The sequence below is a fragment of the Convolutriloba macropyga genome, chromosome 7 (genome assembly GCF_964194025.1).
Source record: "Convolutriloba macropyga chromosome 7, txConMacr16.3, whole genome shotgun sequence".
NCBI classification, from domain to species: Eukaryota; Metazoa; Xenacoelomorpha; order Acoela; family Convolutidae; genus Convolutriloba; species Convolutriloba macropyga.
This window is the reverse complement of record NC_134474.1, coordinates 31,727,318-31,751,600: the sequence shown is the minus strand read 5'-3', so window position 1 is coordinate 31,751,600 and position 24,283 is coordinate 31,727,318. Positions and strand designations below refer to the sequence as shown.

At 34.2% G+C, this 24,283-nt stretch overlaps 1 protein-coding gene across 1 annotated transcript in view; it reads left to right on the top strand.

Annotated features, from left to right (window-relative positions):
• LOC142343014 (uncharacterized) overlaps positions 1–24,283 on the top strand; it is a 221,922-nt gene that overhangs the window by 192,881 nt on the left and 4,758 nt on the right. Inside the window, exon 5 of the mRNA XM_075394698.1 lies at positions 19,869–20,081. Coding sequence (XP_075250813.1) covers positions 19,869–20,081 — 213 coding nt within the window. The remainder of the gene's footprint in view (positions 1–19,868; positions 20,082–24,283) is intronic.

Genomic DNA, 24,283 nt, shown 5'->3' with positions numbered 1-24,283 from the left:
TTACAAAAATTGTTGTCTATGAGAACCTCACTGGTTTGTTAGGATGGTTGTTCAATTCAAATTTCGTCTTGGACAACTGTCGCGAATGAGATTTATCATTTCTTCGAATTGAAAAAACCGTTTCAAATTTGTTCGAAGTCAAAGGAGCCTATTGCTTACGTTCTGATTCAATTACAAAAAGACGGGAGGACTATTTTAGCATGAATTTAAACAATCGAAAGTTTTTTTCTGATGATTTTTTCTCTCCAAAACTTAACTTAAGGGATAAAATGAACCCAAAATTTTCTTCAGTTTTCGTTTTTAAGTGTTATCTTTCGCAAATGACTGATCGTTTATTGACGTATGGTTGCAAAACACGCTTTTTACAAAAATTGTTGTCTATGAGAACCTCACTGGTTTGTTAGGATGGCAGTTCAATTCAAATTTTGTCTTGGACAACTGTCGCGAATGAGATTTATCATTTCTTCGAATTGAAAAAACCGTTTCAAATTTGTTCGAAGTCAAAGGAGCCTATTGCTTACGTTCTGATTCATTTACCAAAAGACGGGAGGACTATTTTAGCATGAATTTAAACAATCAAAAGTTTTTTTCTGATGATTTTTTCTCTCCAAAACTTAACTTAAGGGGTAAAATGAACCCAAAATTTTCTTCAGTTTTCGTTTTTAAGTGTTATCTTTCGCATATGACTGATCGTTTATTGACGTATGGTTGCAAAACACGCTTTTTACAAAAATTGTTGTCTATGATAACCTCACTGGTTTGTTAGGATGGCAGTTCAATTTAAATTTCGTCTTGGACAACTGTCGCGAATGAGATTTATCATTTCTTCGAATCGAAAAGACTATTTCAAAATTGTTTGAGGTCATAGGAGACAGTTGATTAGATCCTGTTTCAAATAACAAAAGATGGGAGGAGTGTTGTAGCGTGGTTTTACACTAGCGAAAGGTTTTTCTGATATTTTGTTCTCTCCAAAACTCAACTTAAGCGGTAAAATGAACCAAAAATTTTCTTCAGTTCTCGTTTTTACTGTTATCTATCGCATATGACTGGTCATATTTTGACGTTTGTTTAGATAACATGCTATTTACAAAAAATATTGTCCTTGAGAGCCTGACTGGTTGGTTAGGATGACAGTTCAATTCAAATTTCGTGTTGGACAAGTGTCGCGAATGAGATTTATCATTTCTTTGAATTGAAAAACCCGTTTCAAATTTGTTCGAAGTCAAAGGAGCCTATTGCTTACGTTCTGATTCATTTACCAAAAGACGGGAGGACTATTTTAGCATGAATTTAAACAATCGAAAGTTTTTTTCTGATGATTTTTTCTCTCCAAAACTTAACTTAAGGGATAAAATGAACCCAAAATTTTCTTCAGTTTTCGTTTTTAAGTGTTATCTTTCGCAAATGACTGATCGTTTATTGACGTATGGTTGCAAAACACGCTTTTTACAAAAATTGTTGTCTATGAGAACCTCACTGGTTTGTTAGGATGGCAGTTCAATTCAAATTTTGTCTTGGACAACTGTCGCGAATGAGATTTATCATTTCTTCGAATTGAAAAAACCGTTTCAAATTTGTTCGAAGTCAAAGGAGCCTATTGCTTACGTTCTGATTCATTTACCAAAAGACGGGAGGACTATTTTAGCATGAATTTAAACAATCAAAAGTTTTTTTCTGATGATTTTTTCTCTCCAAAACTTAACTTAAGGGGTAAAATGAACCCAAAATTTTCTTCAGTTTTCGTTTTTAAGTGTTATCTTTCGCATATGACTGATCGTTTATTGACGTATGGTTGCAAAACACGCTTTTTACAAAAATTGTTGTCTATGATAACCTCACTGGTTTGTTAGGATGGCAGTTCAATTTAAATTTCGTCTTGGACAACTGTCGCGAATGAGATTTATCATTTCTTCGAATCGAAAAGACTATTTCAAAATTGTTTGAGGTCATAGGAGACAGTTGATTAGATCCTGTTTCAAATAACAAAAGATGGGAGGAGTGTTGTAGCGTGGTTTTACACTAGCGAAAGGTTTTTCTGATATTTTGTTCTCTCCAAAACTCAACTTAAGCGGTAAAATGAACCAAAAATTTTCTTCAGTTCTCGTTTTTACTGTTATCTATCGCATATGACTGGTCATATTTTGACGTTTGTTTAGATAACATGCTATTTACAAAAAATATTGTCCTTGAGAGCCTGACTGGTTGGTTAGGATGACAGTTCAATTCAAATTTCGTGTTGGACAAGTGTCGCGAATGAGATTTATCATTTCTTTGAATTGAAAAACCCGTTTCAAATTTGTTCGAAGTCAAAGGAGCCTATTGCTTACGTTCTGATTCATTTACCAAAAGACGGGAGGACTATTTTAGCATGAATTTAAACAATCAAAAGTTTTTTTCTGATGATTTTTTCTCTCCAAAACTTAACTTAAGGGGTAAAATGAACCCAAAATTTTCTTCAGTTTTCGTTTTTAAGTGTTATCTTTCGCATATGACTGATCGTTTATTGACGTATGGTTGCAAAACACGCTTTTTACAACAATTGTTGTCTATGAGAACCTCACTGGTTTGTTAGGATGGCAGTTCAATTCAAATTTCGTCTTGGACAACTGTCGCGAATGAGATTTATCATTTCTTCGAATCGAAAAGACTATTTCAAAATTGTTTGAGGTCATAGGAGACAGTTGATTAGATCCTGTTTCAAATAACAAAAGATGGGAGGAGTGTTGTAGCGTGGTTTTACACTAGCGAAAGGTTTTTCTGATATTTGTTCTCTCCAAAACTCAACTTAAGCGGTAAAATGAACCAAAAATTTTCTTCAACTCTCGTTTTTCCTATTATTTATCGCATATGACTGGTCATATTTTGACGTTTGTTTAGATAACATGCTATTTACAAAAAATATTGTCCTTGAGAGCCTGACTGGTTGGTTAGGATGACAGTTCAATTCAAATTTCGTGTTGGACAAGTGTCGCGAATGAGATTTATCATTTCTTTGAATTGAAAAACCCGTTTCAAATTTGTTCGAAGTCAAAGGAGCCTATTGCTTACGTTCTGATTCAATTACCAAAAGACGGGAGGACTGTTGTAGCGTGGATTTAAACTATCGAAAGGTTTTTTCTGATGATTTTTTCTCTCCAAAACTTAACTTAAGGGGTAAAGTGAACCCAAAATTTTCTTCAGTTTTCGTTTTTAAGTATTATCTTTCGCATATGACTGATCGTTTATTGACGTATGGTTGCAAAACACGCTTTTTACAAAAATTGTTGTCTATGAGAGCCTCACTGGTTTGTTAGGATGGCAGTTCAATTCAAATTTCGTCTTGGACAACTGTCGCGAATGAGATTTATCATTTCTTCGAATTGAAAAAACCGTTTCAAATTTGTTCGAAGTCAAAGGAGCCTATTGCTTACGTTCTGATTCAATTACCAAAAGACGGGAGGACTATTTTAGCGTAGATTTAAACAATCGAAAGTTTTTTTCTGATGATTTTTTCTCTCCAAAACTTAACTTAAGGGGTAAAATGAACCCAAAATTTTCTTCAGTTTTCGTTTTTAAGTATTATCTTTCGCATATGACTGATCGTTTATTGACGTATGGTTGCAAAACACGCTTTTTACAAAAATTGTTGTCTATGAGAGCCTCACTGGTTTGTTAGGATGGCAGTTCAATTCAAATTTCGTCTTGGACAACTGTCGCGAATGAGATTAATCATTTCTTCGAATTGAAAAAACCGTTTCAAATTTGTTCGAAGTCAAAGGAGACTATTGCTTACGTTCTGATTCAATTACCAAAAGATGTGAAGACTGTTGTAGCTTGGTTTTAAACTAGCGAAATTTTTCTCTGATGATTTTTTCTCTCCAAAACTTAACTTAAGGGGTAAAATGAACCCAAAATTTTCTTCAGTTCTCGTTTTTCCTGTTATCTATCGCATATGACTGGTCATATTTCGAAGTATGTTTAGATAACATGCTATTTACAAAAAGTATTGTCCTTGAAGAGCCTCACTGGTTTGTTAGGATGGCAGTTCAATTCAAATTTCGTGTTGGACAACTGTCGGGAACGAGATTTAACATTTCTTTGAATCGAAAAGACTATTTCAAAATTGTTTGAGGTCATAGGAGACTGTTGATTACATCCTGTTTCAAATAACAAAAATGAAAGATGGGAGGAGTGTTGTAGCATGGTTTTACACTAGCGAAAAGTTTTTCTGATAATTTGTTCTCTCCAAAACTCAACTTAAGGGGTAAAATGAACCCAAAATTTTCTTCAGTTCTCGTTTTTTCTGTTAACTATCGCATATGACTGGTCATATTTTGACGTATGTTTAGATAACATGCTATTTACAAAAAATATTGTCCTTGAGAGCTTGACTGGTTGGTTAGGATGACAGTTCATTTCAAATTTCGTGTTGGACAACTGTCGCGAATGAGATTTATCATTTCCTCGAATTGAAAAAACCGAAAATTTGTTCGAAGTCAAAGGAGACTATTGCTTACGTTCTGATTCAATTACAAAAAGATGGGAGGACAACTGTTGTAGCGTGGTTTTAAACTAGCGAAAGGGTTTTTTCTGATGATTTTTTCTCTCCAAAACTCAACTTAAGCGGTAAAATGAACCCAAAATTTTCTTCAGTTCTCCTTTTTCCTGTTATCTATCGCATTTGACTGGTCATATTTTTACGTATGTTTAGATAACATGCTATTTCCAAAAAGTATTGTCCTTGAGGCTTGACTGGTTGGTTAGGATGACAGTTCAATTCAAATTTCGTGTTGGACAACCGCGAATGAGATTTATCAATTCTTCGAATCGAAAAGACCATTTCAAAATTGTTTGAGGTCAGAGGAGATTATTTCTTACATCCTGATTCAAATACTAAAAGATAGGAGGACCAACGTAGCGTGGTTTCGAACAAGCGAAAGGTTTTTTCTCATGATTTTTTCTCTTCAAAACTTAACTTAAGTGGTAAAATGAACCCAAAATTTTCTTCAGTTCTCGTTTTTCCTGTTATCTATCGCATATGACTGGTCATATTTTGAAATATGTTTAGATAACATGCTTTTTACAAAAAGTATTCTCCTTGGGAGCCTCACTGGTTTGTTAGGATGGCAGTTCAATTCAAATTTCGTGTTGGACAACTGTCGGGAATGAGGTTTAACATTTCTTCGAATCGAAAAGACTATTTCAAAATTGTTTGAGGTCATAGGAGACTGTTGATTACATCCTGTTTCAAATAACAGAAGATGGGAGGAGTGTTGTAGCGTGATTTCACACTAGCGAAAGGTTTTTCTGATAATTCGTTCTCTCCAAAAGTCAACTTAAGTGTAAAATGAACCCAAAATTTTCTTCAGTTCCCGTTTTTCCTGTTATCTATCGCATTGAACTGGTCATATTTGACGTATGTTTAGATAACAAGCTGTTTACAAAAAGTATTGTCCTTGAGAGCCTCACTGGTTGGTTAGGATGACAGTTCAATTCAAATTTCGCGTGGGACAACTGTCGCGAATGATGTTTATCAATTCTTCGAATCAAAAAGACCATTTCAAAATTGTTTGAGTTCAGAGAAGAGTATTGCTTACATCCTGATTCAAATACTAAAAGATAGAAGGACTAACGTAGCGTGGTTTCAAACTGGCGAAAGGTTTTTCTCTGATGATTTTTTCTCTCCAAAACTTAACTTAAGGGTAAAATGAACCCAACATTTTCTTCAGTTCTCGTTTTTCCTGTTATCTTTCGCATATGACTGGCCATATTTTGACGTATGTTTAGATGACAAGCTATTTACAAAAAATATTGTCCTTAAGAGCCTCACTGGTTGGTTAGGATGACAGTTCACTTCAAATTTCGTGTTGGACATCTCGCGAATGAGAGTTATCAATTCTTCGAATCGAATAGACCATTTCAAAATTGTTTGAGGTCATAGGAGACTGTTGATTACATCCTGTTTCAAATAACAAAAGAAGGGAGGACTGTTTTAGCGTGGTTTTACACTAGCGAAAGGTTTTTCTGATAATTTTTCTCTCCAAAACTTAACTTAAGGGGTAAACTGAACCCAAAATTTTCTTCAGTTTTCGTTTTTAAGTGTTATCTTTCGCATATGACTGATCGTATATTGACGTATGGTTACAAAAAACCTTATTTACAAAAGTTGTTGTCTTTGAGAGCCTCACTGGTTTGTTAGGATGGCAGTTCAATTCAATTTTGGTGTTGGACAACTGTCGTGAATGAGATTTATCATTTCTCGAAAAGACCATTTCAAAATTGTTTGAGGTCATAGGAGACTGTTGATTACATCCTCTTTCAAATCACAAAAGATGGGAGAAATGTTGTTGCGTGGTTTTACACTAGCGAACGGTTTTTCTGATATTTTGTTCTCTCCAAAACTCAACTTAAGCGGTAAAATGAACCAAAAATTTTCTTCAGTTCTCGTTTTTCCTGTTATCTATCGCATATGACTGGTCATATTTTGACGTATGTTTAGATAACATGGTTTTCTCTTGGTCCCTCCCCCTTATTGTGTGCTTTACTGTCCCGGCTTCTCTGGGATAGCTTTTTTTCTGTTAGGGTCCCGGCTTCTCTAGGTCCCTCCCCATCCTTTGTGTGCTTCTGCTTTTCTGTCCTGGCTTCTCTGGGACAGCCTCTGTTTTGTTAGGGAACCGTTTTCTCTGGGTCCCTCTCCCCTTATTTTGTGCTTTACTGTACCCGCTTCTCTGGGACAACATTTTGATCTGTTAGGGTCCCGGCTTCTCTGGGTCCCTCCCCAACCCTTGTGTGCTTCTGCTTTTCTGTCCTGGCTTCTCTGGGACAGCTTTTGTTTTGTTACGGTCCCGGCTTCTCTAGGTCCCTCCCCTTATTGTGTTCTTTTGTGCTTCACTGTCCAGGCTTCTCTGGGACAGTTTTTCGCGGGTCCTGGCTTATCTGGGTCCCTTCCCCTCTTTTCTCGAGATGCATGTTTGGGTGATTTTGATGCACCACTTGACAGCGTGGCTTTGATATCATTCATTGAAAAATCGAAAAGCCCTTGTTAATTTAAAGTCAAATAGATTCAAAAGTCAAAACGACAACGAAAAGAACTAGATTCACTAATTTGCATTTGCTCAGGAAACCAATTGGACATATCACTATTGAGCTTTGATTTGAAATGTTCTGTTTTCTAATTAAAATAAAGAAAAAAATTTTTTTTAGAAAGACTCAATGATTACAATTTGAAATGTTTTTGGATTGTAACAGTCCAAGGTTGGTCCAAATCAACTGCTAATACTGTTTGACCTTGAGGAACACCTTTATTTTTTCGAAGGTTATAGATAAAGAAAATTCCTTTGTTAAAATGTCAAAAATAATTGCTGCGTTTTTTATTCATTGAATAAAATTAGCAAAAAACGGTTTTTAGTAAAAACAAGTTAGTACAGAGCCCCTTCAAAGGAAGTGCAATTGGGCTAGACCCATTCGGAGTTTAGATTGTGTTAGTGATTTCTGGCTGTGCACTTCCAACAAATTTTATCAAAGTTGACCAAAGAACCTTATTTTGTGCTCTTTTTGATGAAAAAGACTAAATTTTGAAACTTTTACCCAAAACGTTCCCCCAAATGTTTATCCAAAATAGTCAACCAAACTTTTTTGTCTTTAGAAATAAAACCAACAACACCTTTCCTAACAATTTTAGCATATTTTGTAAAAAAAAATTGACAAAACTTAATTCAGAATTCCGGAAAATATTGAATATAAAAGTTATGCAAATCGGTCTAATAGTCACAAACATTTAGACATCTAGAACTCGTTGTCGAAAACAAAATGGAAAAAAAATCTTTTCAATTCCAAATTCATTATGATTAATTTAGGTTCATAGAGTTCACCCAGACTGAATTTATGCTGCATAATCTGAAAATTACTCATACCCCTAAATTAAGTCTCAGCAGATTTGCGACATGCGTTTGCAGCTAGTAACTAGTAATTACTAAAATAGTAAACGCATTCTTCATACTTAAGCTAAGTTTTAGGCAATTACCACAAAACCCAATTAGCCTACCGGTTACAACTTGCTACGCAATTTAATTGTTAAAAGTACCCACGCGGAAGTTTAAATCGCGTATAACGAGAAGCTTGTTGGCGGGAGTTAAGCTGAGCATATTATTTTTCATGCAATGAATTTAACTCAAGACTGGCCAGTGCAAATTGTGACATAAACAAAGTACTGGTCATCCAGAAAAACAGAAAGCTTTAGACTTATTCAGAGCTGATTTCTCGGTGACTTCCGGGTAAACCGTTTGACAAATTTAACAATGAATTATTGCTCAGCAGATACTCTAAGTACAGTTTAAGAGTAGAAATAGCGGAGTTAATAAAATAAAACAAATTTTAAAAGTAGCATTTTTATAATCAAGAAAGTAAAATCTAATTGATTGGTATAGGTGTGCGTCAGTTTGGCGTAATTGCTTTTCTTTTATTTCCATTAAATATAAATGAATCGCATTTTTTCAAGATAATTGTAGTCTGGTTTTGTTTAAAGACGACTTTGCCTGCAATCTACTACGCAGTAGAAAGTCTAACAAAAGAGAACAGATCAGTATTTTTTAAAAAATGCTTTGTGTTTTAAACACAACAGAGGAACACGTATCAATGAGAAAACTTCAATAATGGGTTGCGTTGCAACAAGCAGTGGAACTGGAAAACATAGTTTCTGAATCAAGTTGTTGCTAGTAATGGGGGATACCTTAGAGTTCAAAGTGACGAAGAAAAATATTTAAGCGTTATAAATTATATCAACACTTTTCTGCGAGCGTACCATTCTTTTCACGTTGATTCTACCAAGTCTAAAATGCATAAATGTCACTGAAAAAAGCCTGATTTCCTAAAACAAGCAAAATAGCAAAATTTGATAACCAGAAACCTTTGCAAATTCAGAAGAATAGAAAGAGAAGAAAATTGAGAACAAATTCTGTAAATACTCTATAGTTAGATCTTTTCCAGTTTTATGACTGTCTTCATTATTCAAGATATCTACTTCTTCTAGTGTTGGTAATTTATTATGTTGTGAGGATTTGATGTCTTCTATTTTTAGATTACCTATACCCGGGTTGAGTTTTTCCGCCCAAAATGATGTAAGAGTGGGGCTGCAATGGGAGGATTTTTTAGGAAAATGCAGCTCAAAACTCTTAAGTCTTTTTCGGCTGCATTGGGCTTCCAAGGGGGGTAAAATGGTGTAAGATTGAGGGGGTACTTCCCCTCTTTTCTCGAGATTCATGTTTGGGTGATTTTGATGCACCGCTTGACAGCGTGGATTTGATATCACTCATTGAATGCATCTCATGAGCACTTGCTGCTGCTGCCTCCCGTCTCCTTTGGGAGCTTCTGTTCTGCTAGGATCCCGGCTTCTCTGGGTCCCTCCCCATCCTTTGTGTGTTTCTGCCTTTCTGTCCTGGCTTCTCTGGGACAGCCTTTGTTTTGTTAGGGACCCGGTTTCTCTGGGTCCCTCCCCCTTATTTTGTGCTTTTTTGTCCCCGCTTCTCTGGGACAGCTTTTGTTTTGTTAGGATCCCGGCTTCTCTGGGTCCCTCCCCTTATTGTGTTCTTTTGTGCTTTACTGTCCCGGCTTCTCTGGGACAGTTTTTCGCGGGTCCTGGCTTATCTGGTCCCTTCCCCTCATTTCTCAAGATGCATGTTTGGGTGATTTTGATGCACCACTTGACAGCGTGGCCTTGGTATCACTCATTGAATGCATCTCAAGAGCACTTGCTGCTGCTGCCTCCCGGCTCCTTTGGGAGCTTCTGTTCTGTTAGGATCCCGGCTTCTCTGGGTCCCTCCCCATCCCTTGTGTGCTTCTGCTTTTCTGTCCTGGCTTCTCTGGGACAGCTTTTGTTTTTTAGGATCCAGGCTTCTCTGGGTCCCTCACCCTTATCGTGTGCTTTTGTGCTTTACTGTCCCGGCTTCTCTGGGAAAGCTTTTGTGGGTCCTGGCTAACTCTAGTACTGATTTTTCCTTCAAACAATCCCACTGTTTTCCCACTTTTCTCACTGGGAAACCCATTATCTCCCACTTTTCCTGACAAGAATCCTGAAGAGTCTCAAATTTTCCTAGCAAGATTCTTATTGTGCCCATTTTTCTTGCTAGGAATCCGAGGTATCTCAAAATTCCTAGTGGGAAAAGTGAGAACTTGCATATACTTACCTACAATTCTTGGTAGTTTTCCCGATAAGATTCCTGATAGGATTTCTTCTGATCTTGGCAAGTCCCAAATAGGAACTTGGCCAGAAAAATGAGAATCGTAGCACCGGGACAAGTTGACTAAAATTTAAAAAAAAATCGAAAAACCCTTGTTAATTTAAAATCAAATGGATTCAAAAGTCAAAACGACAACGAAAAGAACTAGATTCACTAATTTGCATTTGCTCAGGAAACCAATTGGACATATCACAATTGAGCTTTGATTTGAAATGTTCTGTTTTCTAATTAAAATAAAGAAAAAAAATTTTTTTAGAAAGACTCAATGATTACAATTTGAAATGTTTTTGGATTGTAACAGTCCAAGGTTGGTCCAAATCAACTGCTAATACTGTTTGACCTTGAGGAACACCTTTATTTTTTCGAAGGTTATAGATAAAGAAAATTCCTTTGTTAAAATGTCAAAAATAATTGCTGCGTTTTTTATTCATTGAATAAAATTAGCAAAAAACGGTTTTTAGTAAAAACAAGTTAGTACAGAGCCCCTTCAAAGGAATTGCAATTGGGCTAGACCATTTCGGAGTTTAGATTGTGTTAGTGATTTCTGGCTGTGCACTTCCGGCAAATTTAATCAAAGTTGACCAAAGAGCCTTATTTTGTGCTCTTTTTGATGAAAAAGACTAAATTTTGAAACTTATACCCAAAACGTTCCCCCAAATGTTTATCCAAAATAGACAACCAAACTTTTTTGTCTTTAGAAATAAAACCAACAACACCTTTCTTAACAATTTTAGCATATTTTGTAAAAAAAATTGACAAAAGTTAATTCAGAATTCCGGAAAATATTGAATATAAAAGTTATGCAAATCGTTCTAATAGTCACAAACATTTAGACATCTAGAATTTGTTCTCGAAAATAAAATAAAAAAAAATATTTTTAATTCCAAGTTCTACGCTGGACGGGCTTTTTAATGATACCACAAAGAACTCTCTGCTGTAAATATATCAATCCGTCAAATTTGTCTGATGAATAAAACCCATTTCAGTATATAGTTCCCCCATTCAAAGGGGTCGGAACAATTAATTAAATAACTGGATTAGATGACACCGGAATATAATAAATTAAATAGGCCAAAATTTTCACAACTATCTTTATATTTGGTCAGCTTTTAGCAAGTTCTTTCTGAAGCACTTTTTAATGAGAAAGTCTAAATAGCAATAAGTTAAAACAAATAAACAATAAAATAATTAAACAAAAAAATAGTTTCGAATCAAATAAAATTCGGATTTAGTGATAGAAGAAAGATCTATGTTACTTTGATAAAAAAAATTATATGACTCTAATTTTCACAAAAAGAGGCTTCAGTGCATGCTTATTGGTTGATCAACCCGGACTTATTTTAGCACTGATCCAGCACATTTCAAGAATAAAACCTAATTCATTTCTGGTAGTTGGATATCCAGAAAATTTTAAGTTTCATTATGTACAGTATTTCTTCATTATGATTAATTTAGGTTCATAGAGTTCACCCAGACTGAATTTATGCTGCATAATCTGAAAAGTACTCATACCCCTAAATTAAGTCTCAGTAGATTTGCGACATCCGTTTGCAGCTAGTAACTAGTAATTACTAAAATAGTAAACGCATTCTTCATACTTAAGCTAATTTTTAAGCAATTACCACAAAACCCAATTAGCCTACCGGTTACAACTTGCTACGCAATTTAATTGTTAAAAGTACCCACGCGGAAGTTTAAATCGCGTATAATGAGAACCTTGTTGGCGGGAGTTAAGCTGAGCATATTGTTTTTCATGCAATGAATTTAACTCAAGACTAGCCAGTGCAAATTGTGACATAAACAGAGTACTGCTCATCCAGAAAAACAGAATGCTTTAGACTTATTCAGAGCTGATTTGCTCGGTGACTTCCGGGTAAACCGTTTGACAAATTTAACAATGAATTATTGCTCAGCAGATACTCTAAGTACAGTTTAAGAGTAGAAATAGCGGAGTTAATAAAATAAAACAAATTTTAAAAGTAGCATTTTTATAATCAAGAAAGTAAAATCTAATTGATTGGTATAGGTGTGCGTCAGTTTGGCGTAATTGCTTTTCTTTTATTTCCATTAAATATAAATGAATCGCATTTTTTCAAGATAATTGTAGTCTGGTTTTGTTTAAAGACGACTTTGCCTGCAATCTACTACGCAGTAGAAAGTCTAACAAAAGAGAACAGATCAGTATTTTTAAAAAAATGCTTTGTGTTTTAAACACAACAGAGGAACACGTATCAATGAGAAAACTTCAATAATGGGTTGCGTTGCAACAAGCAGTGGAACTGGAAAACATAGTTCTGAATCAAGTTGTTGCTAGTAATGGGGGATACCTAAGAGTTAAAAGTGACGAAGAAAAATATTTAAGCGTTATAAATTATATCAACACTTTTCTGCGAGCGTACCATTCTTTTCACGTTGATTCTACCAAGTCTAAAATGCATAAATGTCGCTGAAAAAAGCCTGATTTCTTAAAATAAGCAAAATAGCAAAACTTGATAATCAGAAACCTTTGCAAATTCAGAAGAATAGAAAGAGAAGAAAATTGAGAACAAATTCTGTAAATACTCTAAAGTTAGATCTTTTCCAGTTTTATGACTGTTTTCATTATTAAAGTTATCTACTTCTTCTTGTGTTGGTAATTTATTATGTTGTGAGGATTTGAAGTCTTCTATTTTTAGATTACCTAAGATTATTATACGACTTTGTCGTGGTTCCCCAGGTAGCTTTGCTACTATACGACTCTAAATCAAGGTATTCCTACGGATATAATGTTTTAGTTTTACACCCATATATCTTTGCCAATTGATCTAAAGGCATAGCTAGGAATTTATAACTATCTAAGAGTTTGAGACAACCAATACTAAACATCTTAGACTTACCAGCAGCTAGTGGTATAATATCTACTTTTCTTTTATCAATATTCTGTTTGAAGAGTTCACTGTATAATAGGTTGAAGTCATAGCCAGAGCCATTATGGAAAATTACTGGAATGAAGTTTTGTTGTTTGTATCTTAGATTACATATTTTACATGCTGGTCCTCTATATTTACCAGTTTCATGACAATGATCTCTTACTTTATTAATACATGTTTTACTGTAGATATGACAAGTGTTATTAGTTTCATGATATAATTATTCTTCTTCTGTGAATATCATTTGTTTCATGCGCTTGAAGTTATTCTCAGTTTCTATTTCTAACAGATCTCTAGCAAATGTTTTGATGCAGCCTAGACCGAAGTAGTGCTTGAAGTTACCTTGCCAGGTGTAACCCACAGCTATTGGAATATGTTCAGCTATTACATATTTTAAATCATTAGTTGTGACATCGGTGAAACCGCTTCGTGGATCAACAATGCAACATTCTATATCGGCAGTTGTAATATTTTTTATATTCTGACGTTTGTGTTCATTTATAAAAGTAATATGTTTTTTTCATAGGACAAACAATCTCTGGTTTGAATGAGTTGTTGCATTCGTGTTTATCATATTTAATTTGTGAGTTAAACCAATAGGTACACCTATCACAATAATAATATTTTATGTTGTTTTTATTTGGTCGTTCTAACAGGGTTTCTATTTTTTTTATTAGGGCACAGTGTTCTTTTTGACCATTACTCCAAACTAGTATTCTTACATCTTTTCTATCTTTATTAAAATCATCCACTTTTTTAAACAATTCTATTTTACCTTTACCACAAGGTGTGGGTACCCAAATATTGAAATTATACAATTTCTGTATTCTTATTATATAAGCAAAATCATCTTCATGTTATTGTCTTGGTTCAATTAGTTTATCTACATATTTACTTTCTCGAGTTGCAAGGTGTGGGGCGGGATGTAGCCAAGCAGTTAGAGTTAGTTGTAAGCAATTTTATTTATAACTACGTATACTTAATATCGATTTAGAGTTTTGAGATCAGGAGGTAAATCTATATAACTACCAATAGATGCTTTAGTTGGTTCAATGTTTAACTGAAAACTTCTTATTCCAAGAAACTCAAAATGATAACCATAACCTTCATATATTTCGTTTTCGAAATCTAGCCATCGATTGAAATCTAGCCACCGATTATAATCACATTCAACCGTGATCTTATAATTAAAACTCTAAACTTTTCTGAACTGGTAACAGTTTTTAATTTATTCTAAAGAGTAATTAGTTGCTTGGTCTATATCTTCAATGTAATTCCCACTTTTATCAGTAATATAAAATTCTCTCATGTTCTGGCTGGAGTTTATAACGAAGTCTTCTGTGTTTTCTAGATACTTACGATTATGACTATATGAGTGAGTAGTTAGAGCTGTTTTATTCCTAAATTCTTCATGACATTCTTTACATTCATATCCGTGAAACGGCTTCGCTGATTTAATTTTAGAGTAGATGTTGTTTTCGGGTTGGGGTACTCCTTTAGTTTTAGTTTTAATAATATCTTCAGTTTTAATAATATAATCATCCTCATCCGAATTATACACCTTCTCCAAGATTTCTTCTTCTTCAGATTCAAACATTTTCTCCAATAGTTCCTTATGTTTGAGATCGTATGATTGATGCCTGTATAAATCCTTCTTTGATTCAAAGGATAGACTACAGACATCGCAGAAGTTTATGACACTAGTATTCTTTGATTGGGACATGATCTATTTAATAAGGGGAATAATCAAAAAATAATTTTTCGAAAAATGAAAATGAAATGCAAAAAGTGTATAAATAAACCTTGGAAAGAATGTTGTAATAATTGTAAGGAATTAGAATATTCTTGTTATGTATGTAAAAATATGGTTAAAGTGAAAGTTTATATAGAACATTTGGGATATCATTATTCTGATCCTGATCAATATCTAACATGTAGTATGTGTAATGTTTATAAAAATATATCATTATATAGATTTAGAAATAGGAAATGTAGACTATGTATTTATCTTCATAGATATAGATATGGTCACACAAGAAATCAATTCAGAGAGCATGTTTATAAGTATAATATTCATGAAGACACAGAAAAAAACTAATCACTGTGTTTCCACCGATCTCAGTGTTTTTGACTGTGCTCTTTTTGTTCGCTTTCTTTCATATATAGCAACCACTAATAGTACAAGAAGTCAACAAGCTTGGTTTAACATCGCATTACGCATCAGTGAAACTGCTTAGCAGATCGAATGAAACGTGCATGTCATGCTAAAATGGCCGCCACCATTGACAAAGAAAGCCACCACCACTAACAGAATGAAATCAAACAAGTAAAAATTTCGAATATATGATGCCCTTAAAAATTAGCTAGTAAGGTGAGTATTTATTAGAATTTTTATTTAATTTTTAATAAATTATACAAAGATTTCAATATAATAGAAGGACTTAAATATTACTTTACTTTCAAACAGGTGATTACTTGGGAAAGGGTAACTAATTTTAACTTAAAAATCCTGTCAGAATATTCTAGAAAAAAGAATGTTCTAGAATAATTCTTCGTGAGGGGACCTTTATTCTCCACGGCACATTTTAGCTATTTATCATGAGTTTCACTTCATTACAAAAACTAGCGCAAAATTTTAAACAATTTTTGTCATTCGACGAGACTTTAATAACAGGAGTTTTATCGTGCACTTCTTTATCTGAAGAAAATCTAAACGAGTTGACTAATTTAACAACTCAAATGGTTACATTTTGTAAGGAGAACAAAAACATTCCCGACAACACCGCCGAACTTGAAAGTGACACTGGGAAACGAACTAAAACAGAACTCTTCCAGTTATTCCTCCTCAAGTTCAAGAAGGACCTACTAAGTTACGAGCATCAGGAAACACTGGACAAGTTTGTAGTGAATGTGCCGGAATATTTATCTTTGCACAATAAACTCAGGAATTCATTCAATATTGGTGAATTTGAGTATTATCTGACCACAGTCAATAACATGGAGGGAAAGCTGAATCGTTTATATCTACTGACAATTTCTGACAGAGGATACATATGGGGGAAAGTGAAACAAAATCATCAAGAAAACAATAAGGATATTCCCTGGAAAAAACTACTGAACGACAAAGGATATTCCTACTCTACTATCCAGAGTTATATCAACTTCTCTCAAGCGTGTGAAAGCTATCCCAGGATCCTAGTCTCAACAGACTACTACTCAGAATGGAAAAAGTTCCTTACAATGTTTTTGGCAGAAGTTCAGAAGGATAGCCAGCTGCAATCTAGGTGCATGACAGAACTACATTTTTCATAAATGATAAACAAGTGATTGGTTATTGAGAAATATATTTAATATTAATATTGATATTGATGTCCCTACAAATGATACATTAATATTGATATCCTTAGTGTTAATATATTAATATATTCACCTGATTATTAAGAGTTCAGTCAGCTTAATAATTAAAACTAAAAGCGTTCAAGCATTCTGTAGTTGCACCCTCCCCCACAGTTGCCATTAAGAAAGGTCGAGCAGTACTGCCGTAGCGTGGTAAAGGCGAGTCAACCTTTTAACAAGACCTCTCAAGACTCGGCTCAAAAAAATGTACACTGGTACATAGAATCACTCAGTTAAACATCATAGATCAATTGTCTCCAAGGGTAAAGTCAAAATATTAAAGAAAATTGTTTCTTATTATCGACTTCTAAGCAATTTTGAGTCATTTTCAGTCCATCCGATTCTATTGAAAAAAAACTTTGTGAGATGATTAACCTGATTTATTTCAGTATAGTTTGGTATATTAGATATGAAATTAGGCTTAAAATTAGCATTGAGAACTTTTGGATATAAGTGTATGAAATGCATAAATTATACTAGCTATGTACATTTTTGTACACAAAATTATGCGTGTAATATGTATTTATAGTGATGAATATAGTAGTGGATAAAACAAGGGATTCAACAAACAGCAAAATTTGGCCCGATTCGACATGCGCGATTGGCGTTAGGAGAAAGGGACAAATTTTACTAGTGGTTGAATCCCTTGTTTTATCCACTACTGTTGTCAGTGACGAATAAAACTCGTAAAAACAAGGAATAATTGAGAAGTTAGCCAAAAGTTAGGGAAATTTACACAAAATGTTACAATAGGGAACATAATGTAAACAAATATAACTTATTGGAAAAAACTTTGGTATGTGAACAAAAGGATGATAGCATAAGTACCCCTTGATCAAGATGTAAGTTGAACCACGGCATAAATGAAGAAATGAATGCAAGGAATGAAAAATTAGAAGAAAAAAAAATTAAGATATAATTCTTTCTTTCAAAAGGAACATCTGGATTTTCCGATGAAGATTTTTAACGAAAAAAATTCAGAAAAAATCCCTTAAGCCTCAGAGCGATCTCATGATGCGTTGAGATATTTTGATAGAAAATTGGCAAAGCTTGACTAGATGACTACACATCCAAAACAGGCTTAGAAGATGTTCATTATGACAAATAAAAAAATTTGGAAAAACTAATCTTTTCAGAAAAAAATAAACATTATTATGTAGAGCAAAAACCATTAAATGAAATTGAACGCAATTAAAAAAACAGAACCTGACATTATTTCCATTTTGCTCTTTGTTTATAGCTGTTTCTAAGAGTTTTCGGTCATTTTCAAGATCTAGACCAACTAAGAAACAACTGTAAACAAAGAGAAAAAAATAATGTCAGGTTCTTGTTCAACAATTGCACTCAATTGGATTAAATGGTTTTTGCTTTCCATATTAAAATGTAACTTTTTTGACCAAAAATTTTACTGCCTGATTTTCCAGATTTCTATATTCGTGATTATGAACATCTTCTAAGGTGGTTTTGAAGGCCAAGTCACCGACTTAAGTTTTCCCAATTTTCCACCACTATATCTCTCTCACCGCATCATGAGAAAGCTCTGAGGCTTATCGGCATTTACTCTTTTTCTTTTTTTCTTCTTTTTTGTCTTTTTTTATAGATCATCATTGGAAAATCCGGAAGTTCGGTTTAAAAGAAAGAACTATGTCTTAGCTTTTTTCTTCTAATATTTCATTCCTTCCATTCATTTTCCATTTTATGCCGTGATTAAACTTAACTCCTTGGTTTGTTCTCCGAACAATATTTTAATGCAATGTCTATGTGGTGTTTGCTCAAAAAGTTATTGCTGTAAATTCACTCTCTGCTGCCTTTATCATAACTTTTGGAAAAATCTTATTGTTTTTTATCTGGAATTTCGGAACTTGCAGCTTCAACTTGCAACTTCAACTCTTGATAAGCTCACTCTTTACCCGATTTCCAATGGTAAAAAGGTTACACGACTTTAGGCTCACTTACACGAGAAATTGTAAAACGGTACAATTTTCGTGTGAATCACACGATAAATTTTGTAAAAACACACATTTTTCTAACCCTAGTCGAGCTTACGCGCCTATCTTGTAAAATCTTGTAAGAATCTTGCAAAAACTGCTTATCTTGTAAGATCTTGCATCCACATGCTTATCTTGTAAGATCTTGCATCTTCACGCTTATCTTGTAAGACATCTTGTAAGATCTTACAAGATAAGCGTGTGTAAGCCTTCTTGTGAAACTTGGCTATCTTGCAAGATGTCTTGCAAGATCTGACAATATAGGCGTTTTCTGAACACGTCGTAGAAATTAGGAAACTAAAAGAAACGGAATAAAAACGTACTTAAAAACTTTGTTTTCATTGTTTAACTAAAAGCTGTGAATTAAAAGGCAAAATTATGTTAAAAAGTTTGGTTTCAATGGAATTTTTTAGTTCTGCACCCAAGTGTTAAGAGCCGTAAACAAATATTTGAGAAAACCACTGAAACAATTATTTGAAAATTTTTCTCGAGTAGAGTAATTCAAATACCTTATTTACGGTGAAGTTGAAATGAAACTTTTTGTTCAGGCCTGATAGCAAAATTGATTTACGGCAAAGAATTTTAGACGCTGATTTTCTGCTTTCAGCTGTGTAAGACTCTTGCAAGAGAAAACACCTATCTTGCAAGAATCTTACAAGGGAAAACGCCTATTTTGTAAGATTCTTGCAAGAGAAATCGCCTATCTTGTAAGACTCTTACAAGATTACATGTTTATCTTGTAAGAGTCTTGCATTTAACGCCTATCTTGTAAGATCCTGTAAGAATCTTGCAAGAATCTTGTAAGATTATACAATTTGGTACAAGACTCTTGCAAGATTCTTACAACATCTTACAAGATAGGCGTGTAAGCTCGACTAGGGAAGGGCTTCCATAAGAATTTTGAACGGAAAATCACACATAATTTTGTATGAAAACACATGAAATTTCGATTAATTTTACAGAAAAACTTGCATTCAATTTGCACAATTTATGGTGTGATTGACATGAAGAATTTTATGGTTAAAATATAATGTAACCCACTTCTCGTGTAAATGAGCCTCATACGCTACTTCACGCAAAAAAAATTAAGTAATTTTTTCTTACACGGGGAAATTTTTCGCGTGTGCAATTACACGAGACGCCACTTTCAAACAATATTGGTGCGCCTTTTCCTAAAACGAGAAGAATAATCGTGTGTGTTCGCGGGAGAGAGTTTTAGTGTGCGTAGCTATACAAACCAATACACGTATAAAAACAATCATCTATTCCCGCCATTTCGATACAGACATTTTGTTATCGGTAAAAACGAAACAATTCTCTCTGGTGTGTCCATTTTCAGATCTTTTCCAATTTGTGCATAGGTTTGAAAAATGAAATAACCGCCCTGGAATGGATTGTGATAGTGTGGGTGCTCTCCTTAGCCGCTGATGAAGCTTATCAGTTCTACTCTATCCAAAGTCTGGGTCCTAGGAGCCGGATATGGGCTTTTCTAGACAACGCGTGGAACATTCTGGACGTGCTATCTTTTTCAGTGTTTCTGATTGGATTTCTTCTCAGACTACCTAGAATTTTGGGTATGCTTGAAAATGTATCGTTCGTGTTTACACTGTTTTTGTTATTTCTCAAATTTTTTCATTAATTACTATTACACACTGGCGAAAACAAATACATATAAATCTACATAAACATATACAAATAAATTAACATATATGCATATACATATACATATACATATACATATACATATACATATACATATACATATACATATACATATACATATACATATACATATACATATACATATACATATACATATACATATACATATACATATACATATACATATACATATACATTTACATATACATTTTACATATACATATACATGTACATATACATATACATATACATATACATATACATATACATATACATATACATATACATATACATATACATATACATATACATATACATATACATATACATATACATATACATATACATATACATATACATATACATATACATATACATATACATATACATATACATATACATATACATATACATATACATATACATATAAATATACATATACATATACATATACATATACGTATCCATGTTTGTAGAACTCAAGTTTGTGTAAATGCGACTAAGAATTATTGATAGTTTGAGTTTTGTAAACGCTATTTTTATGACTTATGCAAAAAATTAAATGTTGGATCTCTGTGAGTTGAACGCCGAATTAAAGTCTGAACTATACAAGATCAACAGAAACAACAGATCGTTGAATTTTTAAATAACAAAAGAATCTATTATTTATGCTTAGAAACAACAGAACTATGGAAAATTTATGCTTAAGAATGCAAATTCTTGCATGACCAACGGTTAGAAACGCAAGATTTTGTGTAAGAACGTAAAAAAATTCTACGCTTAGAAACCTAAAATTTTTAAGAGATCAACGCTAAGATTAACTCAATTTTTTGTACAATCAACGCTATATTCAACGGTAAATTAGGGGCTAGTGAAAATGGCAGACGTACAAAAAAAATCTTATTACTGGCCAATCACAATTGGGAACTTTGGAGTACTGTTTTCTGATTGGATGATTGCTCAACATTTTCTCCATGCTTTAAAATAGGAATGAATAATAACGTAAAATTGCTAAGAAATCACGATAAGCCGAAGGAGAAAAATCATATTTTTTGGGGGGGAAAACTGATCTTATGTTTGGTTGTGATAGATTCATTTCAAGTCCCACGGGCCGCTGAGGAATGGCCATGGCCTGCGAGGCATGGCAAGATGCGGTAAAAAAATCTAATCTATAATCAGGCTATGTCCAATTTAGGCTAATTGAACGCATAAATGTAAAGTTTTTTAAATTTCCCAACCAATCACGTCAAAAATTTTAATTTTGGTGCGCCTATTTGTTAAGACGTCACCGGTAAATTATGTAAATATCTACGCTTAGAAACGACAATACGTTCTTTTGACGGCCTCGGGTGTAGATGTTAACGTAAATTCACCGCCAATTTACGTAGTTTTGCGTTTTCAGGGTTGACATCCCGGCCCGGGCTGTAACAGGTAGAGGTTACTTTGTCTAAGGGGTGCAGAGCGATATGAGAATGGGGTATTCAATTTGGCAGGAGATAACTTGCTATAAGAGTTGGGTTCAATTATTTTGAACTTTTGCTTAATTAACCCCCATGAGCTGCAAATCAATTTAGGAATACGGGTAAAAATAAGGGTAAAAAACCCCGGTTGAAGGGGCTAAAAAAGAGTGGGGCTGCCAAAGGAGGTGAAATGATGCGAGAATGATGTTATAGTTTGTCAAGAAGTGTTATAATGAGTTTGAAGAGGTTGGGAAAAAGGATGCAGTAGTAAGGATTTAATTTTTTGAGAGGGGTAAATTATTTCAACTGTTTAACAAGTTTTATTCAAATAGATGAACTGACAAGAAGTGAACAGGCATCCGTGGTCTGCCGGTTAAGAAGAACCGGCTGAAGGGTTACAGAGGTTTTCCAATGGTTGTAAAACGTTGTTAGAGTAGGAGTTTATTTTAGGAAATGTCTCCAATGCAGGCTGAATCTTACGTATCGCTTTAACACGCTTAGCAGCCCCGCTCTTGCAGCACTACACCCTTGGCAGACCGTTGCAGACCAAAAACATGTAAGAGTTTGACTGCATTTTCGAAAAAAAAAACCTCTGATTGCAGCCCCACTCTTGCATGTTTTTGTAGGGAACAACTCGACCCCGGGTGTTCATATTTAAATCTGGATATGATTATATAAAACAGAGCAGACATAATTTTAGTTTCACTATCTAATCTCAACTCCACTGAAATGTTCTGCGTGATTTTTGAGGTACTACTGCAAAAATGATTGAGGCAAGTTTGAACTCTTGTTTATTTGTCGCTGCAATCATCTCGTTTCTTTTGAAGTGAAAAAACGGAAGGACTTGATGCCCGGGCAGAGGAATTTTGCCAAATTTATGTAAGATCAACGGTAACTAGCACCGCAATTCACCCAATTTTCTTACATAATTCACCGCAATTTTCTTACATAATTTTGCGTTAAATACGTTGAATTTAGCGTAGATTTTACATATTTTTCGTTGAATTTAGCGCAGATCTTATATATTTTGCGTTGAATTTTGCGTAGATATTACATATTTTGCGTTGAACTTAGCGTCCGTTGATTTTACAAAAAACTCAAGGCTTAAAACTCTGGGTATGGGACTCGAACCTCTGCCTTCCTGCTTACTTGTGGTCTCTTCTACCACTGTTCCGCAGTAGCTTAATTTTCTTAGGATCCGCACTCTTTACAAATCTGAATATAACGGCACGTTTTAAATAAATTCGGCGTTTCTAAGCGTAGATCTTAGATAATTTTGCTTAGATTCAGCTCAGATCTTATTTGGCTTTTGTTCAGTTTTAACTCTAATTTTTTTAAAACTATTTCTTAAAAAAATTGCAAAAAATTGACCCAACCACCCCCACGTACCCCCACACATACCCCAACCATATACCCAACCCAACTCAACCCCCCAACTCCCCGCGACGTACACCCCACGCCCCCTCGAACACCCCTCACCCCCCCTCGTGCCCCACCCCCCTACACGTAACCCAACCCCCCCCCCGTCACGTGCCCCGCACGTACCCCATCTCCCCCTCCCCCACGTACGCCCCACACAAAAAATCAAAAAGCAAAATAACGTAGTGTCAACGATAAATTCAACGCAAAATATGTAAGATCTACGCTAAATTCAACGCAAAATATGTAAGATCTACGCTAAATTCAACGCAAAGTATGTAAGATTGGCGTTGATTGCGTTGAATTTATCTAAGATCTACTCTAAATTCAACGCAAAATATGTAAGATCTACGCTAAATGCAACGCAAAATATATAAGACCTACGCTAAATTCAACGCAAAATATGTAAGATTGGCGTTGATTACGTTGAATTTATGTACGATCTACGCTAAATTCAACGCAAAATATGTAAGATATACGCTAAAGCATGTAAGATTGGCGTTGAATGCGTTGAATTTATCTAAGATCTACGCTAAAGTCAACGCAAAATGTGTAGAATTTGCGTTAAAGTCAATGCAAAATATTTAAGACCTTCGGTAAATTCAACGCAAAATTTGTAAGTTTGGCGTTGAATGCGTTGAATTTATGTAAGATCTAAGCTAAATTCAATGCAAAGTATGTAAGATTGGCGTTGAATGCGTTGAATTTATGTAAGATCTACGTTAAATTCAACGCAAAATATGTAAGATCAAAGATAAATTCAACGCAAAATATGTAAGATCTACGCTAAATTCAACGCAAAATGTGTAAGATTTGCGTTGAATGCAATGAATTTATGTAAGATTTACGCTCATGCGTTGATCTTACATAAATTCAACGAATTCAACGCCAATTTTACATAATTTTGCGTTTTTAGCGTTGCCACCTCGGCCCGAGTGCCTTCGCTAGCAAAAGCAATGACGGATAAAATTATGTTTCGGAACAGTATCTAAATTTTCTTAATTTTGGGCCACCGTCTATAAATATAAGCAAGGTTTTAATTTTTTCATCACTAAGTTTTCCTGATTAAATATATATATATATATATATATATATATATAATACATATATATATATATATATATATATATATATATATATATATATATATATATATATATTTATATATAATTTCTGGAAATAGAATGACCTCCTCTTGCTTCACATGCGTAACTTGGCGCACCATGCATTTCTAT